The sequence below is a fragment of the Platichthys flesus genome, chromosome 3 (genome assembly GCF_949316205.1).
Source record: "Platichthys flesus chromosome 3, fPlaFle2.1, whole genome shotgun sequence".
Lineage (NCBI taxonomy): Eukaryota > Metazoa > Chordata > Actinopteri > Pleuronectiformes > Pleuronectidae > Platichthys > Platichthys flesus.
The window spans coordinates 101,124-124,646 of record NC_084947.1 but is presented as its reverse complement, the minus strand read 5'-3'; the positions used below and the strand labels follow the sequence as shown (position 1 = coordinate 124,646).

The 23,523-nt window shown below is 45.0% G+C and overlaps 3 protein-coding genes and 1 long non-coding RNA gene across 12 annotated transcripts; 2 read left to right on the top strand and 2 right to left on the bottom strand.

The window, feature by feature from the left end:
- Positions 1 to 597: 597 nt before the first annotated feature.
- On the top strand, positions 598 to 8,714 carry LOC133934437 (transcription termination factor 1-like). 8 transcript variants are annotated; one of them, XM_062381168.1, is made up of 11 exons: positions 598 to 743; positions 1,136 to 1,826; positions 2,251 to 2,375; positions 2,596 to 2,781; positions 2,946 to 3,024; positions 3,441 to 3,565; positions 4,096 to 4,288; positions 5,291 to 5,383; positions 6,409 to 6,474; positions 6,651 to 6,736; positions 7,346 to 8,714. In XM_062381168.1, the coding sequence occupies exons 2-11, from the start codon at positions 1,207 to 1,209 to the stop codon at positions 7,543 to 7,545; spliced, it is 1,773 nt and encodes a 590-aa protein (XP_062237152.1). In that variant the 5' UTR covers positions 598 to 743; positions 1,136 to 1,206; the 3' UTR covers positions 7,546 to 8,714. The 8 variants fall into 8 exon arrangements, with proteins under 8 accessions (XP_062237152.1, XP_062237159.1, XP_062237153.1 ...); XM_062381169.1 differs by having other exon boundaries at positions 626 to 733; XM_062381172.1 differs by having other exon boundaries at positions 644 to 753.
- Positions 8,715 to 9,218: 504 nt separating this feature from the next.
- endog (endonuclease G) lies at positions 9,219 to 11,463 on the bottom strand. Its single transcript, XM_062381178.1, has 6 exons — positions 11,261 to 11,463; positions 10,448 to 10,641; positions 10,231 to 10,372; positions 10,003 to 10,112; positions 9,835 to 9,916; positions 9,219 to 9,759 (listed from the first exon to the last, which is right to left on the bottom strand). The coding sequence occupies exons 1-6, from the start codon at positions 11,429 to 11,431 to the stop codon at positions 9,535 to 9,537; spliced, it is 924 nt and encodes a 307-aa protein (XP_062237162.1). The 5' UTR covers positions 11,432 to 11,463; the 3' UTR covers positions 9,219 to 9,534.
- A 689-nt stretch (positions 11,464 to 12,152) lies between these two features.
- On the bottom strand, positions 12,153 to 21,718 carry ntng2a (netrin g2a). 2 transcript variants are annotated; one of them, XM_062381177.1, is made up of 9 exons: positions 21,400 to 21,718; positions 19,850 to 20,108; positions 19,513 to 19,658; positions 19,114 to 19,352; positions 18,688 to 18,884; positions 13,900 to 14,067; positions 13,565 to 13,708; positions 12,377 to 12,466; positions 12,153 to 12,290 (listed from the first exon to the last, which is right to left on the bottom strand). In XM_062381177.1, the coding sequence occupies exons 1-9, from the start codon at positions 21,625 to 21,627 to the stop codon at positions 12,163 to 12,165; spliced, it is 1,599 nt and encodes a 532-aa protein (XP_062237161.1). In that variant the 5' UTR covers positions 21,628 to 21,718; the 3' UTR covers positions 12,153 to 12,162. The 2 variants fall into 2 exon arrangements, with proteins under 2 accessions (XP_062237161.1, XP_062237160.1); XM_062381176.1 differs by lacking the exons at positions 18,688 to 18,884; positions 19,114 to 19,352; positions 19,513 to 19,658; positions 19,850 to 20,108; positions 21,400 to 21,718 and adding exons at positions 14,405 to 14,479; positions 14,640 to 14,720; positions 15,170 to 16,660.
- LOC133934566 (uncharacterized) lies at positions 12,284 to 20,000 on the top strand. Its single transcript, XR_009912747.1, has 3 exons — positions 12,284 to 13,603; positions 14,320 to 14,576; positions 19,860 to 20,000. It is a non-coding gene; the product is annotated as an uncharacterized LOC133934566 (long non-coding RNA).
- Positions 21,719 to 23,523: the final 1,805 nt, after the last annotated feature.

Below are 23,523 nucleotides of genomic sequence, written 5' to 3'. Positions count from 1 at the left end.
CCAAACTCAAATTCATGTTCCAACATCTTTATTGGTAAAACAGGAGCAAACATAAATTCAAATTAAACATAGATTGTCCAGCAGCTTCTTAAGATTTACATTAAGATGCATTTATTAGTCCCAAACACATGCACAGACACACTCATGCAGGTAGGGAAATGTAACCTCTGCTTTTGACCCATCTGGTGCAGGACACACAGAGCAGTGAGCGACCATGTACGGTGCTCAGGGAGCAGATGTTGGGGGAGTAAGGTGCCTTGCTCAGGGGCACTAGACAGGGTAGGGAGAATACTCTTGGATTTTTGGACAGATCAATCCAGGTTCGTCTTTTGTTGTCTCTCCGTGGAGTCGAACCAGAGACCTTCTCTGCCCATAGTCCAAGTTCCTGCCACTAGTCCACCACCTCTCTGCTCGGCTCTGTGCAGCCGGGCCAGGAGCAGCTTCTGGAAGAAGCCTTCTGCTGCTGCTGCCTTTACATCCAGGTGATCAGCCAGCAGCTCCAAAGTTCACAATATTCCTGAACTAAAGATCCAGTGAGCCAAAGCGGCCAGCAGAGGGCAGTGACGAATAAGCTGCCGATAAACACCAGAGAACACGAAGAAGAAGAAGAAGAAGAAGAAGAAGAAGAAGCTCGCGCATGCGCTGTTGTTAAACCGGAAGTAAACAAGTAACTGGGCGTCTGCACGTGTATCAGCGGGACGAGAGAGACGGTGAATCCAAAACCAGAGTCCGAGTGAGTCCGGGTGAGTCCGAGTGAGTCCGAGTGAGTCCGGGTGAGTCCGGGTGAGTCCGAGTGAGTCCGAGTGAGTCCGAGTTGGTTTACATATAAACGACTGTACTCTTTTCTCCAGAGGCTGTGAAGTACACAACGAGCAGAACAGAAATCATAGGAGTGATCTGGAAACCATTTACATTACATTTCATTGAGCTGACTCACAATAAGTGCATCAACCACGAGGAGCAAACCACAGCAGCAACAATCAAGAAGTACATATACTAAATATATATTCATACCAATATCTCTCTCTGTGGAGCTGTGGCCAGGCTCCCTAAATCTAATGGTCAGAGGACGTCCCTCCCCACATACCTGACTCCTTTCAATCTGAACTGAATCAAGTTTATTCTTCTTTTTCAGCTACAAGCAACAAATTGATCTGTGACTCATCATCATAAGCCATACCTCCTATCATCCTCTCTCCATCCATCATGAACTCATCCCTCCAGGGGAAGAAGAGGTCATCACAGAGTCTGGAGGAACTTCCTGTTCCTCTCGACATCCACACACCTGAGAGAAGAGTGAAGAAGAAGAAAGGTAACAGACAAAAGGAGGAAGAGGATGTTGGTCTTTGTCCTCCATCTGATGGAGAGATGGAAATAAAGAAGAAGAAGAAGACAAAGGTGGAGGTGGAGGTTGGTCTTCCTCGTGCTGATGAAGAGATGAACAGCGAGATGGAGATAAAAAAGAAAAAGAAGAAGAAAAGGACAAGAGTGGAGGAAGAGGAGGTTGGTCGTCCTCAAGCTGATGGAGAAATGGACAGGGAGATGGAGATAAAAAAGAAGAAGAAGAAGAAGAAAAGGACAAGAGTGAAGGAAGAGGAGGTTGGTCTTCCTCCTGCTGATGGAGAGATAAACAGTGAGAGTGATAGGAAGAAGAGAAAGGAGGATGAGGAGATCTCTGTTGAAAACTGTGAAACACAGAATAAGAAAGAAAAGAGACCAAGTGAGGCCATCGCCATCATGACCACCCCCCCCAGCAACACAGAGACAAACTACGCTGTTAGGGAAGAGAAGAAGAGTTTAACAAAAAGAGCTGGAGATGAAGATCTGTGAGTTTCTTCTTCTCTGAATCCTTAGCAGCTGTCTGACTGTGTGTGTTTGTCTGAGTGAAGATGTTGAGGAACAGTGACGTACATGTTGGTCAAGAAAATGTTTCTCTAATAATCATCGTCAACTAGAAAAGCTTAGTTTGTCTTTTTGAAGCTAGTTGTACTTTCTTGATTCTTGTTGCTCTGTTTTGTTCCTCGTGGTTGATGACTTATTGTGATTCGCTTTGGATAAAAGCGTCAGCTAAATGAAATGTAATGTTACAGGTGTGTGTGTGTGTGTGTGTGTGTGTGTGTGTGTGTGTGTGTGTGTGTGTGTGTGTGTGTGTGTGTGTGTGTGTGTGTGTGTGTGTGTGTGTGTGTGTGTGTGTGTGTGTGTGTGTCTGTGTGTCTGTGTGTCTGTGTGTCTGTGTGTCTGTGTTGTCAGGCTGGACACTGCGTTGGTGGAGGAGCTTCAGGAGTTTGTTCCAGATGTCAAAAATAAATCAGTCGATCAGATAAAGAAGCTGCTGAGATACGACCTGGAACGCTTCAGGAACTTCAAACGACTAGGTTCTGACAACTCTTCATTCTAACAGGGACACAAAGTAGTTAACATTATAGAACTAACCCCGCCCACACAGTGCTGAGTCTTAACGGCAGTGAGGTTGGAGGATTGAATAAAGCTTCAGCTCTATCTGCAACTGTAGGAGGTGGTCCTTGTGTTCTTGCTGACGACGTCAGAGGATCCGACTCGGTGGAACTCAAACTGGAATCTCTCCCTGTTCTCCAGGTGTGACGCTGCGTCGGGGGAGGTGCTCTCAGGAGGAGAATCAGGGAATCAGACAGAATGTGTCCGACTTCCTGGCTCTGACGGGCATCGGCTCAGCCATACAGCTTCTGTTTCCTCAGAGGTGTAAAGAGGAGGAAGTGCAGATCAGGAGGCTGAGGGCACGACATCACTTCCTGGAGAAGATCGGTACATAACCTCATGAACATCGTGATCAATGTTCGAGTCCTTCACTGAAGAAAATAACTTGATTATACACTGATTTAATGACTCTCTCTCTCCTCCTGTCTGTGTCTGTCTGTCTCTCTCTCTACTCCTGTCTGTCTGTCTCTGACTGTCTGTCTGTCTCTCAGCTGAGGGGATCCCTCGGACATGTCAACAAGTTTGCACCAGAGCCAAGAAGATTTTTGATGATAGGAATCATATGGGAAGGTCAGATGTCAATGCTGTAGCTTAATGTTCTACCTGTAGAACCTCTTGTAGCTTAATGTTCTACCTGTAGAACCTGCTGTAACATTATGTTCTACCTGTAGAACCTGCTGTAGCATTATGTTCTACCTGTAGAACCTGCTGTAGCTTAATGTTCTACCTGTAGAACCTGCTGTAGCTTTATGTTCTACCTGTAGAACCTGCTGTAGCTTAATGTTCTACCTGTAGAACCTGCTGTAGCATTATGTTCTACCTGTAGAACCTGCTGTAGCTTAATGTTCTACCTGTAGAACCTGCTGTAGCTTTATGTTCTACCTGTAGAACCTGCTGTAGCTTAATGTTCTACCTGTAGAACCTGCTGTAGCTGTATGTTCTACCTGTAGAACCTGCTGTATCATGTTCTTTGGGTCTTCTTTCAGGTTCTCGGAGCGGGAAGTGAGGTCTCTGATCAAGTTACAGAACCTTCATGGAAATGACTGGAAGACGATTGCTGGGAAGATGGGCCGCAGCGTGTACGCTCTGGAGAAACGCTTCGCCAACATCGGTAAACAATCTGAACCCTGGTTCTCTTAAATAAGAACATTCTACTCAAATGAGAACATGAGTTCTGGACGTGCGCTGAGTGAATCTGAGGTGGAGGCAGGTGAGGTTGCTCTAGTTGAGACCAGAGGAGATGTGTTCACTAATAACTGTAGTGTTCTCTCGTGTGTTTGAAGAGGTTCTGGCAGTGAAGGTTCCCTGACCGTGGAACACTGTTCCCTTCAGTTTCATTCAGAAAGTGATAAAGTGAAAATAAGGAAATACAGCTCAGGTTAAAAAATCCCAACGCGTTTCTCTGGTTGTAGGAACATCATTCTCCACATGTGTCTTCTACCTCTCTTCATGTGACCTCCTGCAGAATCACATCTCAGATACGTTTCTGCGCCTGAACAAGGGAACCACTGAGGACTGATCAAACTCTGAAGACCTTCAGAAGGAGACCAGGACTTGTTGGTACCCAAAGTTGGAGAACGGTTTAACTGAACTCCTGTTGTGTCTCTGTGTGTGTGTGTGTGTGTGTGTGTTCCTCCACAGCTGCAGGTCATGGGTTGTGGAGTGAAGATGAAGAGTCGAGGTTGAAGTCTGCTCTGAAGGCTCACCTGGAGGTCATGGTCCAGCAGAGTCCTGGTGCTGGTCTGAGCAGAGACCAGCTGTTCAACAACCTGCCGTGGAAGGACATCAGTCAGCAGGTTGGAACCAGGTCTTGGAGCCAGTGTCGCCTCAAGTGGTCAGTGCACCTTCTCGGTCTGATACTGGTCCAGGTGTTATATCTGGATCCAGATATTTATTAGATATATTACAGAACCAACACAGAATAAAATGACACCTGACTATTACTGTTCTTAAGCACTGAGGGATTAGACTGCTCAAAAAAACAAAGGGAACCTTAATGTTCACAGAATAAAATAAACTTCAGAGCTCAACGTGTCCATCAGAAGAACCAGTGGTTGTGAACCAGTTTCTCTGATTTGGTGCAAATCAAAGTGACAGCAGGCGAAATGGAGACAGAAGCAGGACGAGCTCCGAACAGGGAATGTTCTTAACGTGGTGTCCACAGGCTCCTCCTCCCTGACTCCTTCTACTTCTGGGTTCTGCTCCTCCTCGCTGCTGGTAGCATGAGGAGCTACCTGCTGCTCCATCAGGCTGCACAGGTAGTCCAGCTCCTCCAGGAGGACACATCCATACCTATGGTCACAAACTGGTTTGTGTCTCCCAGCACAGTCTCCAGAGCCTCGCAGGTTCACCACTGGAGCTCGTTCTCCTCACAGATGAGAGCAGGTTCACACTGAGCACGAGACCTCGTGGTAAACGTTTTGCTGCTGTAACATCTGGGGACCCGGGTTCCTCCTGGTGCGACCCTCAGGTTCCTCTGACACCTATGGGACGTCATGTATCGATGCCTCTGACGCCACCAAGTCCGTCCCCAGACTGTCCAGGAGCTGATGATCCAGATCTGGGAGGAGAACCCCTCAGTAGCATCATGTCCAGATGTTGTCAGGAGAACATGCAGGCAGGAGGAGGCCACACCCACTGGGTCACATGATGAAATTCATACAAGTTGGATCAGCCTGTGATTTCAGTTTTATTGATTTTCTGTGTGATTTTGATTGGTGGTGACAGCTGCTGCATCATTTTGACTCAAACCTGGATTTCTTTCTACCAAACCCTGTTTCCTGTTTCTCTTAAAAACCGGATCCCTGTGCTCATATTCTCTGTCTCTGTGTTTCAGGTTCAGCATGTTGAAGTTTAAACTGTCTCCAGGTGTCAGAATCTTCAACAGAGGAGCGAAAGGCTTTCAGGCTAAAATCCATCTCATTAACACGTAAGATCCCAGGACTCACCTGAACCAGAGTGCCCCTGAACCAGAGTGCCCCTGAACCAGAGTGCCCCTGAACCAGAGTGCCCCTGAACCAGAGTGCTCCTGCATCAGAGTGCCCCTGAACCAGAGTGCCCCTGAACCAGAGTGCCCCTGAACCAGAGTGCTCCTGCACCAGAGTGCCCCTGAACCAGAGTGCCCCTGCACCAGAGTGCTCCTGCACCAGAGTGCCCCTGCACCAGAGTGCCCCTGCACCAGAGTGCCCCTGCCCCCTGAACCAGAGTGCCCCTGAACCAGAGTGCCCCTGAACCAGACTGCACCCGACTGCACATGAACCAGAGTGCCCCTGAACCAGAGTGCCCCTGAACCAGAGTGCCCCTGAACCAGAGTGCCCCTGAACCAGAGTGCCCCTGCACCAGAGTGCCCCTGAACCAGAGTGCCCCTGAACCAGAGTGCCCCTGAACCAGAGTGCCCCTGAACCAGAGTGCCCCTGCACCAGAGTGCCCCTGCACCAGAGTGCCCCTGCACCAGAGTGCCCCTGCACCAGAGTGCCCCTGAACCAGAGTGCCCCTGCACCAGAGTGCCCCTGAACCAGAGTGCCCCTGAACCAGAGTGCCCCTGAACCAGAGTGCCCCTGAACCAGAGTGCCCCTGAACCAGAGTGCCCCTGAACCAGACTGCCCCTGAACCAGACTGCACCCGACTGCACATGAACCAGACTGCCCCTGAACCAGACTGCACCAGAGTGCCCCTGAACCAGACTGCCCCTGAACCAGACTGCACCCGACTGCACATGAACCAGAGTGCCCCTGAACCAGAGTGCCCCTGAACCAGAGTGCCCCTGAACCAGAGTGCCCCTGAACCAGAGTGCCCCTGCACCAGAGTGCCCCTGCACCAGAGTGCCCCTGCCCCCTGAACCAGACTGCCCCTGAACCAGACTGCCCCTGAACCAGACTGCACCAGAGTGCCCCTGAACCCGACTGCCCCTGAACCAGACCAAATGTCAACCAATCACGTGTCTGTTTTTTGCAGATTGTACAACATGCGTGTTGAAGACTCTGCAGACATCGACTGGGACGAGGTGGCTCAGAATGTTGGGTGAGGTCAAAGGTCACAGTGACCGTTCATGAGTCTGAGCACTTCATTTGGTCAGTTGTGACTCATTGAGGCACTGATGTAGTACATATGACGTACTGGCGTAGTACTTTGTAGACCTAATGTAGTACATATCAAGTACTGTGTAGTAACTGTAGTAATTTGCTGTTTTGTTGCAGTGACGTGACTACTGTGTGTGTACAGAAGACTTTTCACAGACTGAAAGTCTCCAGAGTTCCCAACTGGACCAGTTTACCATACGGAGGTTAGTATGTAGGTTTACAGATGCTTTCACTCGGAGGAGACATGCTATCAGACCTGAGGAGGATTATTCTTCACAACCACAGATCTGTGGCAGTCAAACCAAGCGAGTCGAGTGTCTGTTCAGACATGTGTTCATGTGTTTGGCTCGTTCATCCTCTCAAGCACACGTTGAGGGAATTCCTTCAAATTTGGTACAAAAATTCACTTCAAGTGATTCTCAAAAATGAAGAAGCCTCTCGGATTAGAGGTGAAATTCAAGCAAGTCCTGTTGCCTACATTCACTTGTGCAACGTCTGAAGATTCCATGACCTGTATGACTGAGAATCTCCACAGAGATGATCTGATTAGATTTTGGTGGTCAAAGGTCACTGTGACCTCACAAACATTGTTAAGGTGATATCTCCTGGTTGATAGAGGCAATGTCTTCACATTCTGTACTCGCGTTCACTTGGACCCAAAGAGGACAGAATGACCTCACTTACTGTGAATGTGGACGGAGGCATACAAGCGCAGTGTGGTATTTCTAGTTTCTTCTATTTTCTTTCCTGTTAACAACAAAGTTAAAGTTTTTAAGTTGTTTAAATTCAAGTCAGTGTCGCCTCTTCCTCAGACATCATTGACTTCCTGTATCAGAGGGAACTCCCCGACCTGAAGGAGAAACTGAAGAAGTGCATAAGAGAACAGGAGGAGCAGGATCAGGAGGAGAAAATGTACCAGCTGTGTGACATCATCACCTCTCAGGACGACGACTATGAGGAGGTGAACAACAGTGAGGTGAATTCGAGTCGTTCAGGACACAGACGGATGTGAAGTCAGCAGCCGGCGACATAAGAAACAGGCCCCGCCCACTAGGCAGGACTTCCTGTCAGACTGAAACATTATAGCTGTGTCTAAATTCAGAGGCCATCTCCTTTGGCGTGGGGCTGCAGTTCTACAGGAAGGCTGAACTGAAATGAGACGTCCTGTTCGACGGAGGATTAATGAACTAGCCTAACAACTACTCACAATAAGTGCATCAGCCATGAGGGAACAAACCAGAACAACAACAATAAAGAAAGTACAACTTCTTCAGAAAGCTGAACTACAAAGTGCTGTAAGGAAGTGACATTTAAGTGTTACAACATTTTTTGTTTAACATTTTATTAAAGGAATAAGATAAACCCAAGTGATATTTTCTTTTCTCTGAAATCTATCAATTTTAGTGTCTGCCCTCAAATTCTTGATTTGGTCGCAGACACTTCTTAACATTAGCTGCATGTTAACAACATTTAAGCTGCGCATAAGCTACATGCTAGTTACTGTTGGAGAAGAAATCCCTGGACACACCTCATTTGACAAAGCAGATTTTCAGAATCAAGTGATCCTTAAGATTTCTTCTCAGTCACCGCGATCTGGAATAATCTTCAGTCGCCAGTTTAGAACATCTACCAGCAGTGAAGGCACCTGGTTCCACTGGCTGAGCAGAGAATCTCCTGTTGCGTTGTTTATATGAAAAACTAACTTTGGAGCATCTAACATTCGTGTGAAACTGCTCTTTACATCGCTGTTCTTCATCTGCTGTATTTCCTGTTACTAACCAACCAACTGCAGAGAAGACAATATATTTCCCAGTGTACTTAACTGGGGCATAATCTATTGTTTAAAATCGTCAAAGGTTAAGCACAAGTACCTATTGTGAAAAATTTAAATAATTGTGACAATGTAGTTTAAACTATCCCAATTGCAAAATGTTTTACATCATAAGATTTGAAATTTGATTGAAAGATAAGAGAATCCTTTATTAGTCCCACTTGGGAACTTAGTAACATTACAGCAGAACGAGTCAGTGAGTAATTGGTAGCATGCACTATATGGTTTGTACTAGGGATGCACCGATATGAACATTTTTGGCCGATACTGATGTTTGTTTATTTTGTTTCTGTTGTTAATCATTCACCCTTTTGTGCCAGGAAAATAATTAAATCATTATTTAAAAAGCACTATTTTAAATTATTTCAGCCCTTTATCACTATCTGTTAATGAGCACAAATGCAACCAGATTCATGAAACAACCTTTAGTTTAACTAAACTTTATTTAAAGGAGATATATTATGCCCATTTTACCGCAAGTTGATATGGTTCCTTGGGGTCTTAATGAAATGTCTAAATACCACAAAGATCATTTAAATGAGCCCACCTCAGATTGACCTGTTTTGAGGACTGGGTTTATGTTTATGTTTTATCAGGTTCAGTTAAACACCGTGTTAAAGGAGTATTGAGATGTCCTGAGGGTCAGTGAACAGGTCGGTTTGACAGTTCTAGACCAATGGGGTGGGGCTGTGTGGGATGACATGTTCTCATTGGCTGGTTTGTTGGGGGTCTGGGACGAATGTCGGAGAAGGAACAAGGAGTGTGACATGTTCCTGTGGACTTTGATAAAGTTACAAATAAGAGAAGAAGTTCTGTGTCGTCCGTGTGAAGGGACGTTACAATAAAAAATGAACATCGGTGAAAGTCAAGTTTATTGAACTCGTTTGTAATTATATGGAGCTTTTCTGGTCTTGACTCTCAAAACGCTTCACAGTAGTTTTCCATTCACCCATACATTAATACAGTGCATCTATTAGCAGCGCTTTATTTTAGGTACCTAAGTGTAAAGAAATATACAAATATATTAAACGAATAAAATAAAAAATTCAGTGAACAAACAAGACAATGTTTATTAATACATTAACAATAAAAATCTTAATTTGGATAAACTTCCACATTCAGTCTGATTTCCTTGACTTCCTGTTTATTTCCAGGACAACGTAGTTCATGTCACTGATGTATTCTGGGTAATGTAGTTGGTCGGTCGGTCACGGCCTGTAGGCTGCTGGTTCTCTTCATGATGTTCGAGACAAACAAAAGTCCTGACGCTCTCTCTATGGTTTCTATGGGAACCAGGAAACGCTCCAGAGGAACCTTCTCATCTATTGGTTCATTTGGTAAAACATATGACCGAAGCTCCACCCCTCTACCATTCGCCTGCTCCAGGATCAGCACCTGAGGAGACACAGGACAGGTGACGTCATTAGCTGACAGACAGGTGACATCATCCTCATCATGGCGAGTACTGACCTTGAAGAAGTGGGTCGGCACAGCGACGTGGTTTTGTCCAATAACCTGATAACGAACGTAGAGTTTCCCATCAGCCTCCTGCCTAAAACACACACACACAGCTGACCGGGTCATCCTGAAGCTCCTCCCCCTGAGCGCTAAGACACCACAGAAGAAGAGTAATGTTACCTGGGCAGGTAGAGGGGACCGGTGCACACGTACACGTTCAGGTAACGTTTGGTCAAAGAGCGACAGAGCTTCTCCAGATTGTTCCAGGTGTTCTGGTTCAGGTGAGGGTTCTGAGCACACACACACACACACACACACTGAGTGTACACACACACACACACACACACACACACACACTGAGTGTACACACACACACACTGAGTGTGTGTGTGTGTGTGTGTGTTTTACCTGAGGGGCGACGTTGCTCAGGTAGAATGTGTCGTCCATTGCTTTCTGACTCCACTTGTGATTGGCTGCTGCAGCCAGGTGACCTCTGTCGAAGCCACTCCCCCTGTAGTCATCATTGGTCGACCTGTGAAACAAGTGCACGCTGGAGAGGGCGGAGTTAAGTCTTAGTAGAAGTGATGAACTTGAGCTTGTTGGTTGTCTCCTGCTAGGGACTCACCTGTCGTCTGCTCTGAAGTCACAGTTCTTCCTGTTTGATGACCCGCTAAGGGAGGCGGGGTTCAGCCTCTCTATCACCCAGGATGCAGTGCGGGTGCGGGGGTCGTAGGAGGTGACGTAGGACTCTCGGGTCTTGATGTTGGCCAATGAGGGAAAGCCATACTTCATCACAGCTACTGATGCACCTGGACTCACCTGGATTATCAGACAGCTGTAGTGAGTCACAATCCGCTTGTTAACCAATCAGAGCAGCTGGACAAAGTCGTCCTGAAAAGAAAACCTGGTCTGATCTGGAGTAGATGGAGTGGATCTAGAAAGAACTTCTAAAAACCATGACGGCCCACTCCTCTGACCCTGCTCACCGATAATGAGCCTCATTTAAACACAGAGAAACGTTCTTACTCTCTGCGTTGTTCTCACCACCATGCGGACGTAAATCTGAATCTTTCTAACCCGACAGGCGCCGTTAGAGGGCGCTGTGCTGAACAGCTGACGTTATAAGAGACGCGCGGAAAATCTAAAAAAACACAATCTCACAACCGCACAAACTGAGTGCGTCGGAGGTGGAGGACACAAAAGACACAGCTCCGGAGGGACAATGTTCACAAAGCCTGGGCTGCAACAAGAGGGCGGTGGACGGTGTGTCCTGCACAGAGCTGTGGACATCGGGACGTGGACACCGCTGCTTCAGGACCGCTGCTGCACGTTAAAGGACCGGTCGTCCTGTGTCTTCGCCCCCCCATCTGACCTGCACTCACTTTACAATTTAACAATAGACAAGACATTAGGATCTGTCTGTCCCTCACCCTCTCACCGTCAGCTCGGAGGCCAGGACGCTCGGTACCGGAAGCACCGGGACTCTGTGGAGGACACCGGCTCCTTCCTCCAACTCCTCGCGGCCTCTGAGGCTCAGCAGGCGGCAGACCGCGGCTCCGACTCCCGCTCCCAGCACCAAGGTCGCTCCGGTCCGACACCACGACCCCATGTTGGACGAACTGCTGACGCGCTTTGATGACGTCACACGACACTATGGAACGTGTGTGTTTGTCTTTAGTTATGAGCCAAGTTTGCTTCAATACCATCTCTGTGAGGACATTTTGTCTCATCACAAATTCAGTGGACTGTTTGAAGGTTAAGACTTGTTGTTAGGTTAGGGTTAGTTATTTAGTTGTGTTGGTTTGGGTTAGGGTTAGGAAGTGTATATGTCAATGAGTGTCCTTACAAGTATAGAGAGATAAGTGTTTGTTAATTCATGTCTTTATTGAATTTATGATAACATAAAAACTGCCCCCGCCCTCCCCCCACACACATACACACAATGTAGTAACATTTCATTGTTTCCCACAATGTATGATCTCCATCTGATCACCAGGTAGCCTGTCCCATCATGCATTGCGGTATAGAAGGGTCAGCAGGAACAGAATGTAAATAAGAGCAGAACGTGTTTTTAACTGAAAGTTTTAATATTAAGTTCACTGTTAAAATTCACTCTGGGATTTCCACTACGTAACGTTGTTGTTGTTCATCTTACTGGTGAACTCAGTGTATATAGTATATAGTCCTCTACACAGAAATACATTATATGGTGAAGAAAGGACTCCGGACACAGCCCATGAGGATGACATCATAACACTATGATGTCATATCCTGTTTCCACAGGTTCAGTAAAAAAATACAAAAACAATAATATTGTGACGCCCACAGGAGGCGTGGTCATCAGAAGGCAGACATGAGCAGACCCAGGACCAGCAGGTAACGGTGGGACGTCAGAGAGAAGGCGGATCCCTCAGCGTTGTCAAGGCAACCGGTCTTCTTCAAACAGACGCTCTGCTCACAGAGTGAACCTGCACATGTGATGACATCATCAGACCCCTCCCATAACATCTGAGCCATGACATCATCAGACCCCGCCCACACCGTGTGTGTTTACCTGTGAAGTTCTCCAGACAGACGCAGCGCTGGAAGTCGACGCAGGTTCCTCCGTTTTGACAAATCAAACGTTCGGAGTCACACAGGTTCTCTGAGGAGACAGGAAGTGTTTTTGATTGTTTTCTACTTTAAAAGTCACTGTGTGACATCACAGGTCACCTGAACACAGGTAAACACTACGTGTGTTTATGTTGATGTGACGCTGCTGATTTAGCGTGATGCATGCTATTTTTAACACAATAGTCTGAATTTCACTTACATGCACAACATGTTCTAACCCTAACCCTTTAACTGCGTTTTTTGCTCCATGTATATCCATAAATGTAAGGTGTCAAAAGCCAAACCCTCTTCTTGTACCTGATAATGTCACAGGTACATTTTCTACCTCTTAGTTCGTAATAAAAAATGGATGTATTATATGTACTTATAGGTATAATTGTGTGAATACTTTTTGTAGGAGCCATAAACAGGTCCTCACATGTGTCTCTGAGGTTTCTACATTCTTTACCTGTTAAAAGGGTTTTTAGTAGTTTGTCCTGACTCTTGTTGAGGGTTAAGGACAGAGGATGTGTCACCCTGTTAAAGCCCTATGAGACGAATAGTGATTTGTCTCATAGGGCTTTACAAATAAAATTTGAATGATTGACTGATAAACAAGAAGAATATTATTATTATTTGGTTGGTTATGATATAATATGTAATGGGTTTGTGTTTTGGGAGTATTATTTGGATTATTTATTGTTTACTTCTGATCCTATTAATTTGGCAGGAGTAGGGTGGGGGTCAAAGCTGATTTAAGCACCTGTTTCTGTTGACCCCTTAACTTCGACACAGGACCTGTTCTTTTTCGGTTTGATAAATTTCGTCTATGAGTTTGTGCATGGTCCAAAAAGTTGATCTTCTTTTCTTTAATAAAAGTTTAAACACATTTTTTAAATCGCTGTTCATCGTTCTTTTCTCAAATACCCAAAGATTTAAAAAACATCTGTTTCATCTGCAACGGAAAATCGAAAACTGTGCGATCGTTCGTCTCTGAAGCTAAGAGAAGTAAAAAGTGTCTGACTTGACGTCTGTGTTTTTGAACTCCACCCCTGCAGCCGCTGGTCGATCACATCAGCAACCAAGTCCATCTTGACCAGAACTGACTGTTTGGTGTGTTACTGAAGCTCCACCCCTTCACTGTGTGTACCTTTGCAGATGGCTCCGCCTCCTCTCCATGTGTATCCAGGTAAACAGGAGTCACAGCGCCTCCCTGTGGCTCTGCCTTTACACTGACAGAGACCAGAGTCAGAGCAGTGTGGAGAAATACTTCCCTCTGCATCACAGTCGCACTCTGACACAGACAGAGACAATATTAGTATTATTATTATGATCTATTATTATTAATAAGAATATAATTATTGATGTTCTAGTCATTAGTAGTGACAGTAGCAGTAGTGGTAGTTTTTCCAATGTAATGATGTTTGCATGTGTTTTTTGTGTTGACAGTTTACATGTGTGTATGTGTGTGTGCACGTGACTGACCCACACAGACGTTCTCATCCTCCAGCGACAGCGAAGCGTTCTTATAGTAACCAAGGCGACAGTACTGACAGTTCTGTCCTCGTGTGTTGTGTTTGCAGCTCACACATGTGACCACGTTGATGAAGTCGATGTAGCTGCAGCGGTTGGAGTGTCCGTTACACTCGCACTCTAACACACACAGACACACACAGACACACATCTGACGTCAGTACCACACACACACACCTGCAGCTACAGCAGTGAAACATTTAACATGTTGTCATGTAACACAGTTTCATGTAATGTAACTCAATGTAATGTAATGTAATGTAAAGTAATGTAACTCAATGTAATGTGAGGAAACGCTGATCCTTTGAGTGACGTCCCTTCACTTTGTCACGTTTGCTTGTGTCGTGTTTTTTCTTTGCGACTCATCTGTAGCGAAGCTCGGGGGAGGAGTCAGACACTTTGAGGAAGAGACACATTTCTTGTGGGAGGGGCCATAGTTTGTTGGAGGCAGTCTTACCCTGGAAGGTGACATAGGCGATTTTGGACAGTTGACTGAACTGTGATCCTCCTGGAATCAGAATCTTCTGGGTCGCTTTGGACACAAAGAAAAGTGTGTAGCCATGGCAACGAGGTACAAAGCCTAACTCTACGGTGACGGAAGCCACATCGGAACCAGCTACACACAACAAGTGAGCAGATACAGATTCCTGTTACTACTTGTTCTTCTACTGTGATACTTCTACATCTTCTACCTTTTTTCTCGTAGCCTTTGTCATCTTTCTCCTTCGGTCTTTCCTCTTGTTCTTTCCTTGTTTCATCTTTGGTCTCAGCAGCTGTTTGGTTTAACAAAGAAGTCGAGGATATACATTTGTGTAGAAATGCACAGAGTTGATTTGATCCTTCATCAAACCTCATTTATCCTCACAGTTAATTTGTTGCGTCTTCACAAAGTGAACTTAGAAACTCTACAAACAAGCAGAGAATCTTGTTTCCTTAAAAAAGACTTGAACCTACATTCTTATAATGTGGAAACCATGTTGTTTTACAGTGAAACAAATAAAAGTACTCCTGTTGGGGAAGACTAATTTATATGTTTGAAAACATTCAAAGCAAGTATATCGCCCCTTTTTCTGTTAAGCTCAAAAATGAAAGAAAAAAAACGACACAGCTGTAAAATGAAATCAGCAAGATTCTCTGAATGTGCTGTCAGCGTTATTTAACATATTCTTTACTGGAGTTTCCTAAGATCTAATCTGAACCATCACAGCTCTTCATTTTGTACCTTTTTCCTTTTCCTGCTCTCCTGTTATTTCTTGTTTTGAGTTATTCTTTTCACTGGACTCTGGTCGTCCTGGTGATCGAGCTGCTGAATCCTCTCCAGACTTTCCCTCCTTCTGACCTGCTGTAGTAGACAAACCTACTCCTGGATCATTCACTGCTGGAGGAGAACCTGGTCCATATTCTAGATCAGGACTTGCAGGATCTGTTACAGAAGAATCTGGTCCAGTTGATTCCAGTCCACTCTCCTGTTTTTTTCCCTTGCCTGGATCAGCTGAGATGTAATTCAGTCCAGGATCAACTGAATCTGATCCTTCAGCATTGACAGATCCTCCAGAATCCTCTGGAATGATCCCAGGATTACCGACAGGCTCTAGTCCAGAAAATTGTTTCGCTCCGGAATCTGATCCAGGTTTAGTTGGATTTTTATCTCCCAGAGATGGGAAGGTGAAGTCCACAGGAGCTAAATCACCAGCAGGGTCAGTCAGACCTAAGGTGCTTCCTCCTGGTGCAGAATCACCGCCTCCTTCCTCAGAGGGAAATGGCAAAGACTCTACAGTTTCTGTATTTGTAGGTGTTATATCTATCAGAGATTCTGGAGTCCTAGAAGATGGCACTTCTGGGGGATCATCTGAAGGAAGTAGATTGGTAGATAATACATTAGGAGGAGGTTCATCTAGAGATGGCGCATCTGGAGAAAGTACAGCTGGGGGAGGTACATCAGGCAGAGGTAGATCAGGAAGGGGTTCATCAGGCGGAGGTAGATAAGGTGGATTTAAATCAGGCATAGATATATAAGAAGGAGGTACATCAGGCGGAGGTTCAACAGGAAGTTGTTTATCAGGCGGAGGTTCAACAGGAAGTTGTTTATCAGGCGGAGGTTCATCATACGGAGGTTCATCCACAGGTGCAATATCTATTTGATTGTTTGGAGGAATGACAGGAGAACTTGTGTCAGCTCCCTCTGTAGGTGAAGCATTTCCGTTTGGACTGGTTGGGGCTGACGTGGTGAATGGAAAACTTCCAGATTGAGTCCTGTCACTGGGAGGGGTTATTTCTGGGATGGTCGTGGGAGGCGGTACTCCGGTGGATCTGGTGCCATCAGCAAATAGGGAAGTGCTGGTGATCAGTTTGGTAGTATCAGTCCCAAAAAGTATGGAGTCAGTGTTGTCTGATGAGGAAGTGAAGTCAGAAAGTGGAGTCACTGGGTCAAAAGTATACACTTCAGGTTCAGTACTGCAGCCAGGGGTTGTGGGGTTGTTGTTGTTACTGATGGAACTGGAGGTTCTACAAGTGTTACTGGGAGAGGTGAAGTCTGCTTCTGTGGGAACTAACTTGAACAAAGTGTCTGCTGTGTCCACTTCTGGACTGTTAGACGGAACTGTGTCCTGTGTGCCTGCAGTAATGACTGCAGTACTGACAGTACTACTGACTGCAGTTATAGTTCCAGGAAACGTTGTAGTAGATACCTCACCAGTTGCAGGAGAGTCGTCAGTATCACTAACTCTAATGAGAGAAGTGTTAGAAGTAGTTAGTGGGGACGTAGGTGTAGTATCACTGATACTTGTTTTTACAGTAGAACTACGTTGTGTGTCTGCAGGAGAATCAGAACCAGGACGTCCTTTGTCCGCTGCACCACTTGACCATGTGTTCAACAGAACAGATGTTCTACCTGGAGGACCCGGGTCAGAAGACGAAGTAGTAGAAATACTGACACTAGGTGGCTTATTGTCAGTCGCAGTGGCATCCGTTGTTGTAGTGCCAGGCAATATAATATTGTCTGTAGTAGTAGTAGAAGTAGTAGTAGAAGTAGTAGTAGTAGTAGTAACAGTCAAGTCAGTGTCTCCAGCAGATGTTGTGTTTGAGTCGTCATCTGTCAGAGAAGAAGAGTTAAGTCTCTTTAGTGAACAGACAGAGAGGTGAGCAGACAGACAGGTGGACAGACAGACAGGTGGACAGACAGACAGGTGAACAGACAGACAGGTGAGCAGATAGACTGGTGAGCAGACAGACAGACAGGTGGACAGATAGACAGGTGAGGAGACAGACAAACAGGTGAACAGTCAGACAGGTGTCAGACAGACAGGTGGGCAGACAGACAGGTGAACAGTCAGACAGGTGAACAGTCAGACAGGTGTCAGACAGACAGACAGGTGAACAGACAGTTTAACAACCATACAGACACACACATGAACAGACAGACAGGTGGACAGACAGAAAGGTGAGCAGACAGACAGGTGGACAGACAGACAGGTGAGCAGACAGACAGGTGAGCAGATAGACAGGTGAACAGATAGACAGGTGAACAGACAGACTGGTGAGCAGACAGACAGACAGGTGGACAGATAGACAGGTGGACAGACAGACAGGTGAGCAGACAGACAGGTGGACAGACAGACAGGTGAGCAGACAGAGAGGTGGACAGACAGACTGGTGAGCAGACAGACAGGTGTCAGACAGACAGGTGGACAGACAGACAGGTGAACAGACAGTTGAACAAACATACAGACACACACATGAACAGACAGACAGGTGGACAGACAGAAAGGTGAACAGATAGACAGGTGAGGAGACAGACACACAGGTGGACAGATAGACAGGTGGACAGACAGACAGGTGAGCAGACAGACAGGTGGACAGACAGACAGGTGGACAGACAGTAAGGTGAGCAGACAGACAGGTGAACAGACAGACAGGTGAACAGACAGACTGGTGAGCAGACAGACAGACAGGTGGACAGATAGACAGGTGGACAGACAGACAGGTGAGCAGACAGACAGGTGGACAGACAGACTGGTGAGCAGACAGACAGGTGAGCAGACAGACAGGTGAGCAGACAGACAGGTGGACAGACAGACAGGTGAACAGATAGATAGGTGGATAGAGAGACAGACAGGTGAGCAGGCAGACAGGTGGACAGACAGACAGGTGAGCAGACAGACAGGTGAGCAAACAGACAGGTGAGCAGACAGACAGGTGGACAGACAGACAGGTGAGCAGACAGACAGGTAAGCAGACAGACAGGTGAGCAGACAGACAGGTGAGCAGACAGACAGGTGGACAGACAGACAGGTGAGCAGACAGACAGGTGGACAGACAGACAGGTGAACAGATAGATAGGTGGATAGAGAGACAGACAGGTGAGCAGACAGACAGGTGGACAGACAGACAGGTGAGCAGACAGACAGGTAAGCAGACAGACAGGTGAGCAGACAGACAGGTGAGCAGACAGATAGACAGGTGACTTACTGGCCGTTGTGTCTCTTGTTTCACCTGAAAAAAAAAAGTTTATGATCAAACGTGAATTGAATGAGCGTGCAGTTCTTCCGATGAGCGGGGGGGGGGGGGGTGTGAGGTCATACTGAAGTTTCTCAGACAAAATGTCTGACACATAGTATCCATGGTAACAGTTTCCTTTGGGTTTGTGTGATGAATCCTCGACCAATCAGAATCAATCAGTTAGATCTGCCCAGATCTACCTTTCATTCAGGACTGTCCCTCATTCAGACTCAGTGGTGGAGCTAGTGTGTGTGGGTGTGTACAAATACGTACAGGTGTTGGCAGTGCCCATGGGCAGAGGCAGATAAGATCCAGGTCTCCAGGATCTGAACCCGTCACTGCAGCTCTGACAGTCTTGACCCGACGTGTTGTGTTCACAGTCGCACTGAAGAGTCGCGTCACGCATCACACACCGAGACGCATGAAGGTGACACTTACACCTGCACACACAGGTCATGATGGTGGACATACTGTCAGTTGGCTGTAATGAGTTATGGTTAGTTGTGACTGGTTTTAGTTGCTTATGGTAAGTTGGAGTTGGTTACAGTTAAATTAGTTGCCTGTGATTGGTTTGAGGTGGTTATAGATAGTTGTAATATGTTGCAGTTGTATGTAGTGGGTTGTGGTTGGTTTGAGTTTGTTGTGGTTGGTTGTGGTTAGATGCGTTACCTGGCAGGTACGTCGATGTTGGAGATGGCGTAGAAGTACTTGAGCAGGTTGTCTCTCTGGACGTATGTCCCTCCGAGTGCTGGGCGAAGGAGTCTCAAGCGGAGGTTGCTGAAGGTGAAGAAGTCTCTCAGACCTTTTATGGTCTCCATTCGGGTGTACAGAGCGTCCATGTTTATCAACTTCGGACCTGCAAACACCCCGAACCGAGCTCGCACCTCAAACACCACGACCTTCTCTTCCTATTGGTCAAACAGTATCAATCAGTTTTCTATTGATCAGCAGCAGAGCCCCTGTCAATCAAACTTTAAACTTATTGATCATTTATTTTATTTTCCAGATCATTTCATGAACAGTAGAGTTCCAGTTCCAGTTTGAACAGTGTGAGGCGCAGTTTCTCACCTTGGCTCCCACCCAGCGCGAGTACTGCTCCGTGCAGATGACCCGTGTTAAATTACTCCAAGTTAAATCAGACACTCGTTTAGGAGACATGCCGAAAATCTCAAGACAGTCGTCAGCGTAGAACTGATATGGCTGCCATGTTAGCCCTTAAACACAAACATTATTAGTATTATTAGTATTATTATTAATAGAAATGTAAAGACTCATAACATCAACAGCATTTATTTCTTTAAACTGTTGTGTTCTGAAGTCCTTCAAGGTTCTGAAGGTTCTGTTTTGGGACTGGTTCAGGGGAAGTTCTAACATCAGTGAGACTCGAGCTAATTCAACCAATCACCTTTGTCCAGAGATTTCTCCAGAACCATGCTGGTTGGACGACCGTACTCAAAGGTGATGGTGATGTCATCAACCACCTCCAGACTCTTGTTCCAGGACAAAGTGATGTTGGCCAATAGTGGCTCAGGATACCTGGACCATGTGACTGTCTGCCAATAGGTGATGAGTCCTCCCCTCTCCCTGTCTCCCATGAGCTGAGGAGGGTGAGACAGGTCGGGGCTGGACGCGTCACATTCATCACTGCACAGATATGGGTTTTCCTGAGAACACAGAAAACACAGAACATGTTATAAATAAACAACTCTAAATAAATGTTCTTTAATGTTGCTATTTACGTTATTTTTTCCTCTGCATTGGTTAGTTGGGGGTGGCTTTGGCTCAGGGGTAGAGCTGGTTATCCTCTTACCAGATGGTCAGCGGTTTGATCCCAGTCTTCCCCATTACGCATGCTGAAGTGTGCTAAATTGACCCTAGTAAAAAAAGTACTGCCCATAGATTCACTGTGCGAATGAAAGTGTGAACATGTGATGGCTAAAAACTTGGATGAACTTTGAATGAAGACTGAAACAGATCTTTCTAATACAGGCAGTTCATCAGCATGAGATCATCAGAGGCCCTGGATTACTTTCCACCTCTTTCTTTAAGATCAAGTGAATTTAAATGTGGTTTCATGATGTTGATGTGAACTGATGATCTAGTTTCATTTAAAATGATCATTTATCTTTAAACACATGTCAGACTTAACGAATCTGTGGAGAACCCATGTCGAATATCAACAAATGGTTCTCGGACTCGTCCTCACAAAGGTTTAAACACAAGATTTACTGGTGTGTCTGTGTGTGTGTGTCCCACAAACACACTAGTGCTCAGATTAACACTAATGTTAATCTGAGCACTAGTGTGTTAGAGGTTTATCCTTTAACTTCAGCTGCTGCTGCCAACTGTCACACTAACACACACACACTCACACAGACACCCACCTGCCCACCCACACACACACACACACCCACACAGATTCTACCAATAAATTGAGGGATCTTTTTTTGTCTCCCTCTGTCTATGTACATTACATTTCATTTAGCTGACGCTTTTATCCAAAGCGACTCACAATAAGTGCATCGACCCCGAGGGTACAGACCAAGAACAACAAGAATCCAGAAAGTACAATTTCTTCAAAATAAAGCAAAACTACAAAGTGCTATAAGTAAGTGCCATTTAAGTGCTACTAAAGTGTTAGTTTCCAAGAGTTGGTAGTGTATTTTTTATTTTTTTTATTCAAGGTAAAGTCGGAAGAGGTTTGTTTTTAGTTTTTGGCGGAAGATGTGTAAACTTTCTGATATCCGGATGTCGATGGGGAGCTCGTTCCACCATTTAGGAGCCGTATGTATGTGTGTGTTTGTGTGTGTGTGTGTGTGTGTGTGTGTGTGTGTGTGTGTGTGTGTGTGTGTGTGTGTGTGTGTGTGTGTGTGTGTGTGTGTGTGTGTGTGTGTGTGTGTGTGTGTGTGTGTGTGTGTGTGTGTGTGTGTGTGTGTGTGTGTGTGTGTTACTAACCAGTGTACAGAATCTCTCGGGTGGGTTTCCACATGTGATCCCTGGGGGGTCGACTCTGATCTGCATTACTTCCTTCATGTTTGTGGGCGGCGGCTGACAAGCGTAGTATTCCCACCCTGGCCCCGCCTCCGAGCTGAGCAGAGAGCGACACAGGTCAAACTGAGGTCCGGCCTGAGTCCGGCCCGGTGTCGGCAGGAGAAAGGAGAGGAGGAGCAGGGGGAGGGACATGGTGGACTGATGGTCACACAGACAGGAAGTTCAACAGGACGTTAGACAGGAAGTCACATTTCCACAGGTTAGTCCAACTTAAACAGGTGGTTGTCATGGCTACAGCTGGACCATCCATTTGTTGGTCAACACCAACTGAGGGTCTTTAGGCCCCGCCCCCTGAAACAAAACCACAATGAAAACAGTCACTGATCATCTTCATATACAGTCACTAATCATTTTTATATACAGTCACTGATCATCTTTATATACAGTCACTGATCATCTTTATATAAAGTCACTAATCATTTTTATATACAGTCACTGATCATCTTTATATACAGTCACTGATCATCTTTATATAAAGTCACTGATCATATTTATATACAGTCACTGATCATCTTTATATAAAGTCACTGATCCTCTTTATATACAGTCACTGATCATCTTTATATAAAGTCACTGATCATCTTTATATACAGTCACTGATCATCTTTATATAAAGTCACTAATCATTTTTATATACAGTCACTGATCATCTTTATATACAGTCACTGATCATCTTTATATAAAGTCACTGATCATATTTATATACAGTCACTGATCATCTTTATATAAAGTCACTGATCCTCTTTATATACAGTCACTGATCATCTTTATATAAAGTCACTGATCATCTTTATATACAGTCAATGATCCTCTTTATATAAAGTCACTGATCATTTTTATATAAAGTCACTGATCATCTTTATATAAAGTCACTGATCATTTTTATATACAGTCACTAATCATCTTTATATAAAGTCACTGATCATCTTTATATACAGTCAATGATCCTCTTTATATAAAGTCACTGATCATCTTTATATAAAGTCACTGATCATCTTTATATACAGTCACTGATCCTCTTTATATACAGTCACTGATCATTTTTATATAAAGTCACTGATCATCTTTATATACAGTCACTGATCATCTTTATATAAAGTCACTGATCCTCTTTATATACAGTCACTGATCCTCTTTATATACAGTCACTGATCATTTTTATATAAAGTCACTGATCATCTTTATATACAGTCACTGATCATCTTTATATAAAGTCACTGATCATCTTTATATACAGTCACTGATCATCTTTATATACAGTCACTGATCATCTTTATATAAAGTCACTGATCATTTTTATATACAGTCACTGATCCTCTTTATATACAGTCACTGATCATCTTTATATACAGTCACTGATCCTCTTTATATACAGTCACTGATCATCTTTATATACAGTCACTGATCATCTTTATATAAAGTCACTGATCCTCTTTATATACAGTCACTGATCCTCTTTATATACAGTCACTGATCATTTTTATATAAAGTCACTGATCATCTTTATATACAGTCACTGATCATCTTTATATAAAGTCACTGATCATCTTTATATACAGTCACTGATCATCTTTATATACAGTCACTGATCATCTTTATATACAGTCACTGATCATCTTTATATACAGTCACTGATCATCTTTGTATACAGTCACTGATCATCTTTATATACAGTCACTGATGGTTGTTATACAACTGTTTCTCTCTCTCTCTCTTTGAGTTACTCACCTGTCTCTCTCTCTCTCTCTCTCTCCCTTAAGCTGATTAAACAGACGTCCAGTCGTTCTTCCTCCTCCTTTTCACAAGCTGTTTTTCGTCTTCGTCTCTTTTTCTTATTTTTTCATCGCTTCTACAATTTCTTGTCTATCTTTTCTTTTACTTTATTCTCATCCTCCTCTCTCTTTCTCTTTCTCTCTCTGTCTCCCTATCTCTCTGTCTCTCTCTCTCTCTCTCTCTCCTGTAGATAAACTGATTGGTTTGTGGACTTACTCTTAACTGACTCTCCCCCCACTCTCAACTCCACCTCTC

Bases quoted from the DNA above. Each gene is read 5' to 3' on its own strand.
- LOC133934437 (XM_062381168.1), top strand. From the start codon at position 1,207: ATGAACTCATCCCTCCAGGGGAAGAAGAGGTCATCACAGAGTCTGGAG. The intron at 2,782-2,945 runs GTACATAACCTC...TCTGTCTCTCAG, and splicing joins TCACTTCCTGGAGAAGATCG to CTGAGGGGATCCCTCGGACA. The intron at 3,025-3,440 runs GTCAGATGTCAA...GTCTTCTTTCAG, and splicing joins GATAGGAATCATATGGGAAG to GTTCTCGGAGCGGGAAGTGA.
- endog (XM_062381178.1), bottom strand. From the start codon at position 11,431: ATGGGGTCGTGGTGTCGGACCGGAGCGACCTTGGTGCTGGGAGCGGGA. The intron at 10,373-10,447 runs GTGAGTCCCTAG...CGCCCTCTCCAG, and splicing joins GACTTCAGAGCAGACGACAG to CGTGCACTTGTTTCACAGGT. The intron at 9,760-9,834 runs GTCAGTACTCGC...GTGTCTCCTCAG, and splicing joins TGCCGACCCACTTCTTCAAG to GTGCTGATCCTGGAGCAGGC.
- ntng2a (XM_062381177.1), bottom strand. From the start codon at position 21,627: ATGTCCCTCCCCCTGCTCCTCCTCTCCTTTCTCCTGCCGACACCGGGC. The intron at 13,709-13,899 runs GTCAGTCACGTG...TGTCTGTGTCAG, and splicing joins GGATGAGAACGTCTGTGTGG to AGTGCGACTGTGATGCAGAG. The intron at 12,291-12,376 runs GTAAACACACAC...TCACATGTGCAG, and splicing joins CTGTCTGGAGAACTTCACAG to GTTCACTCTGTGAGCAGAGC.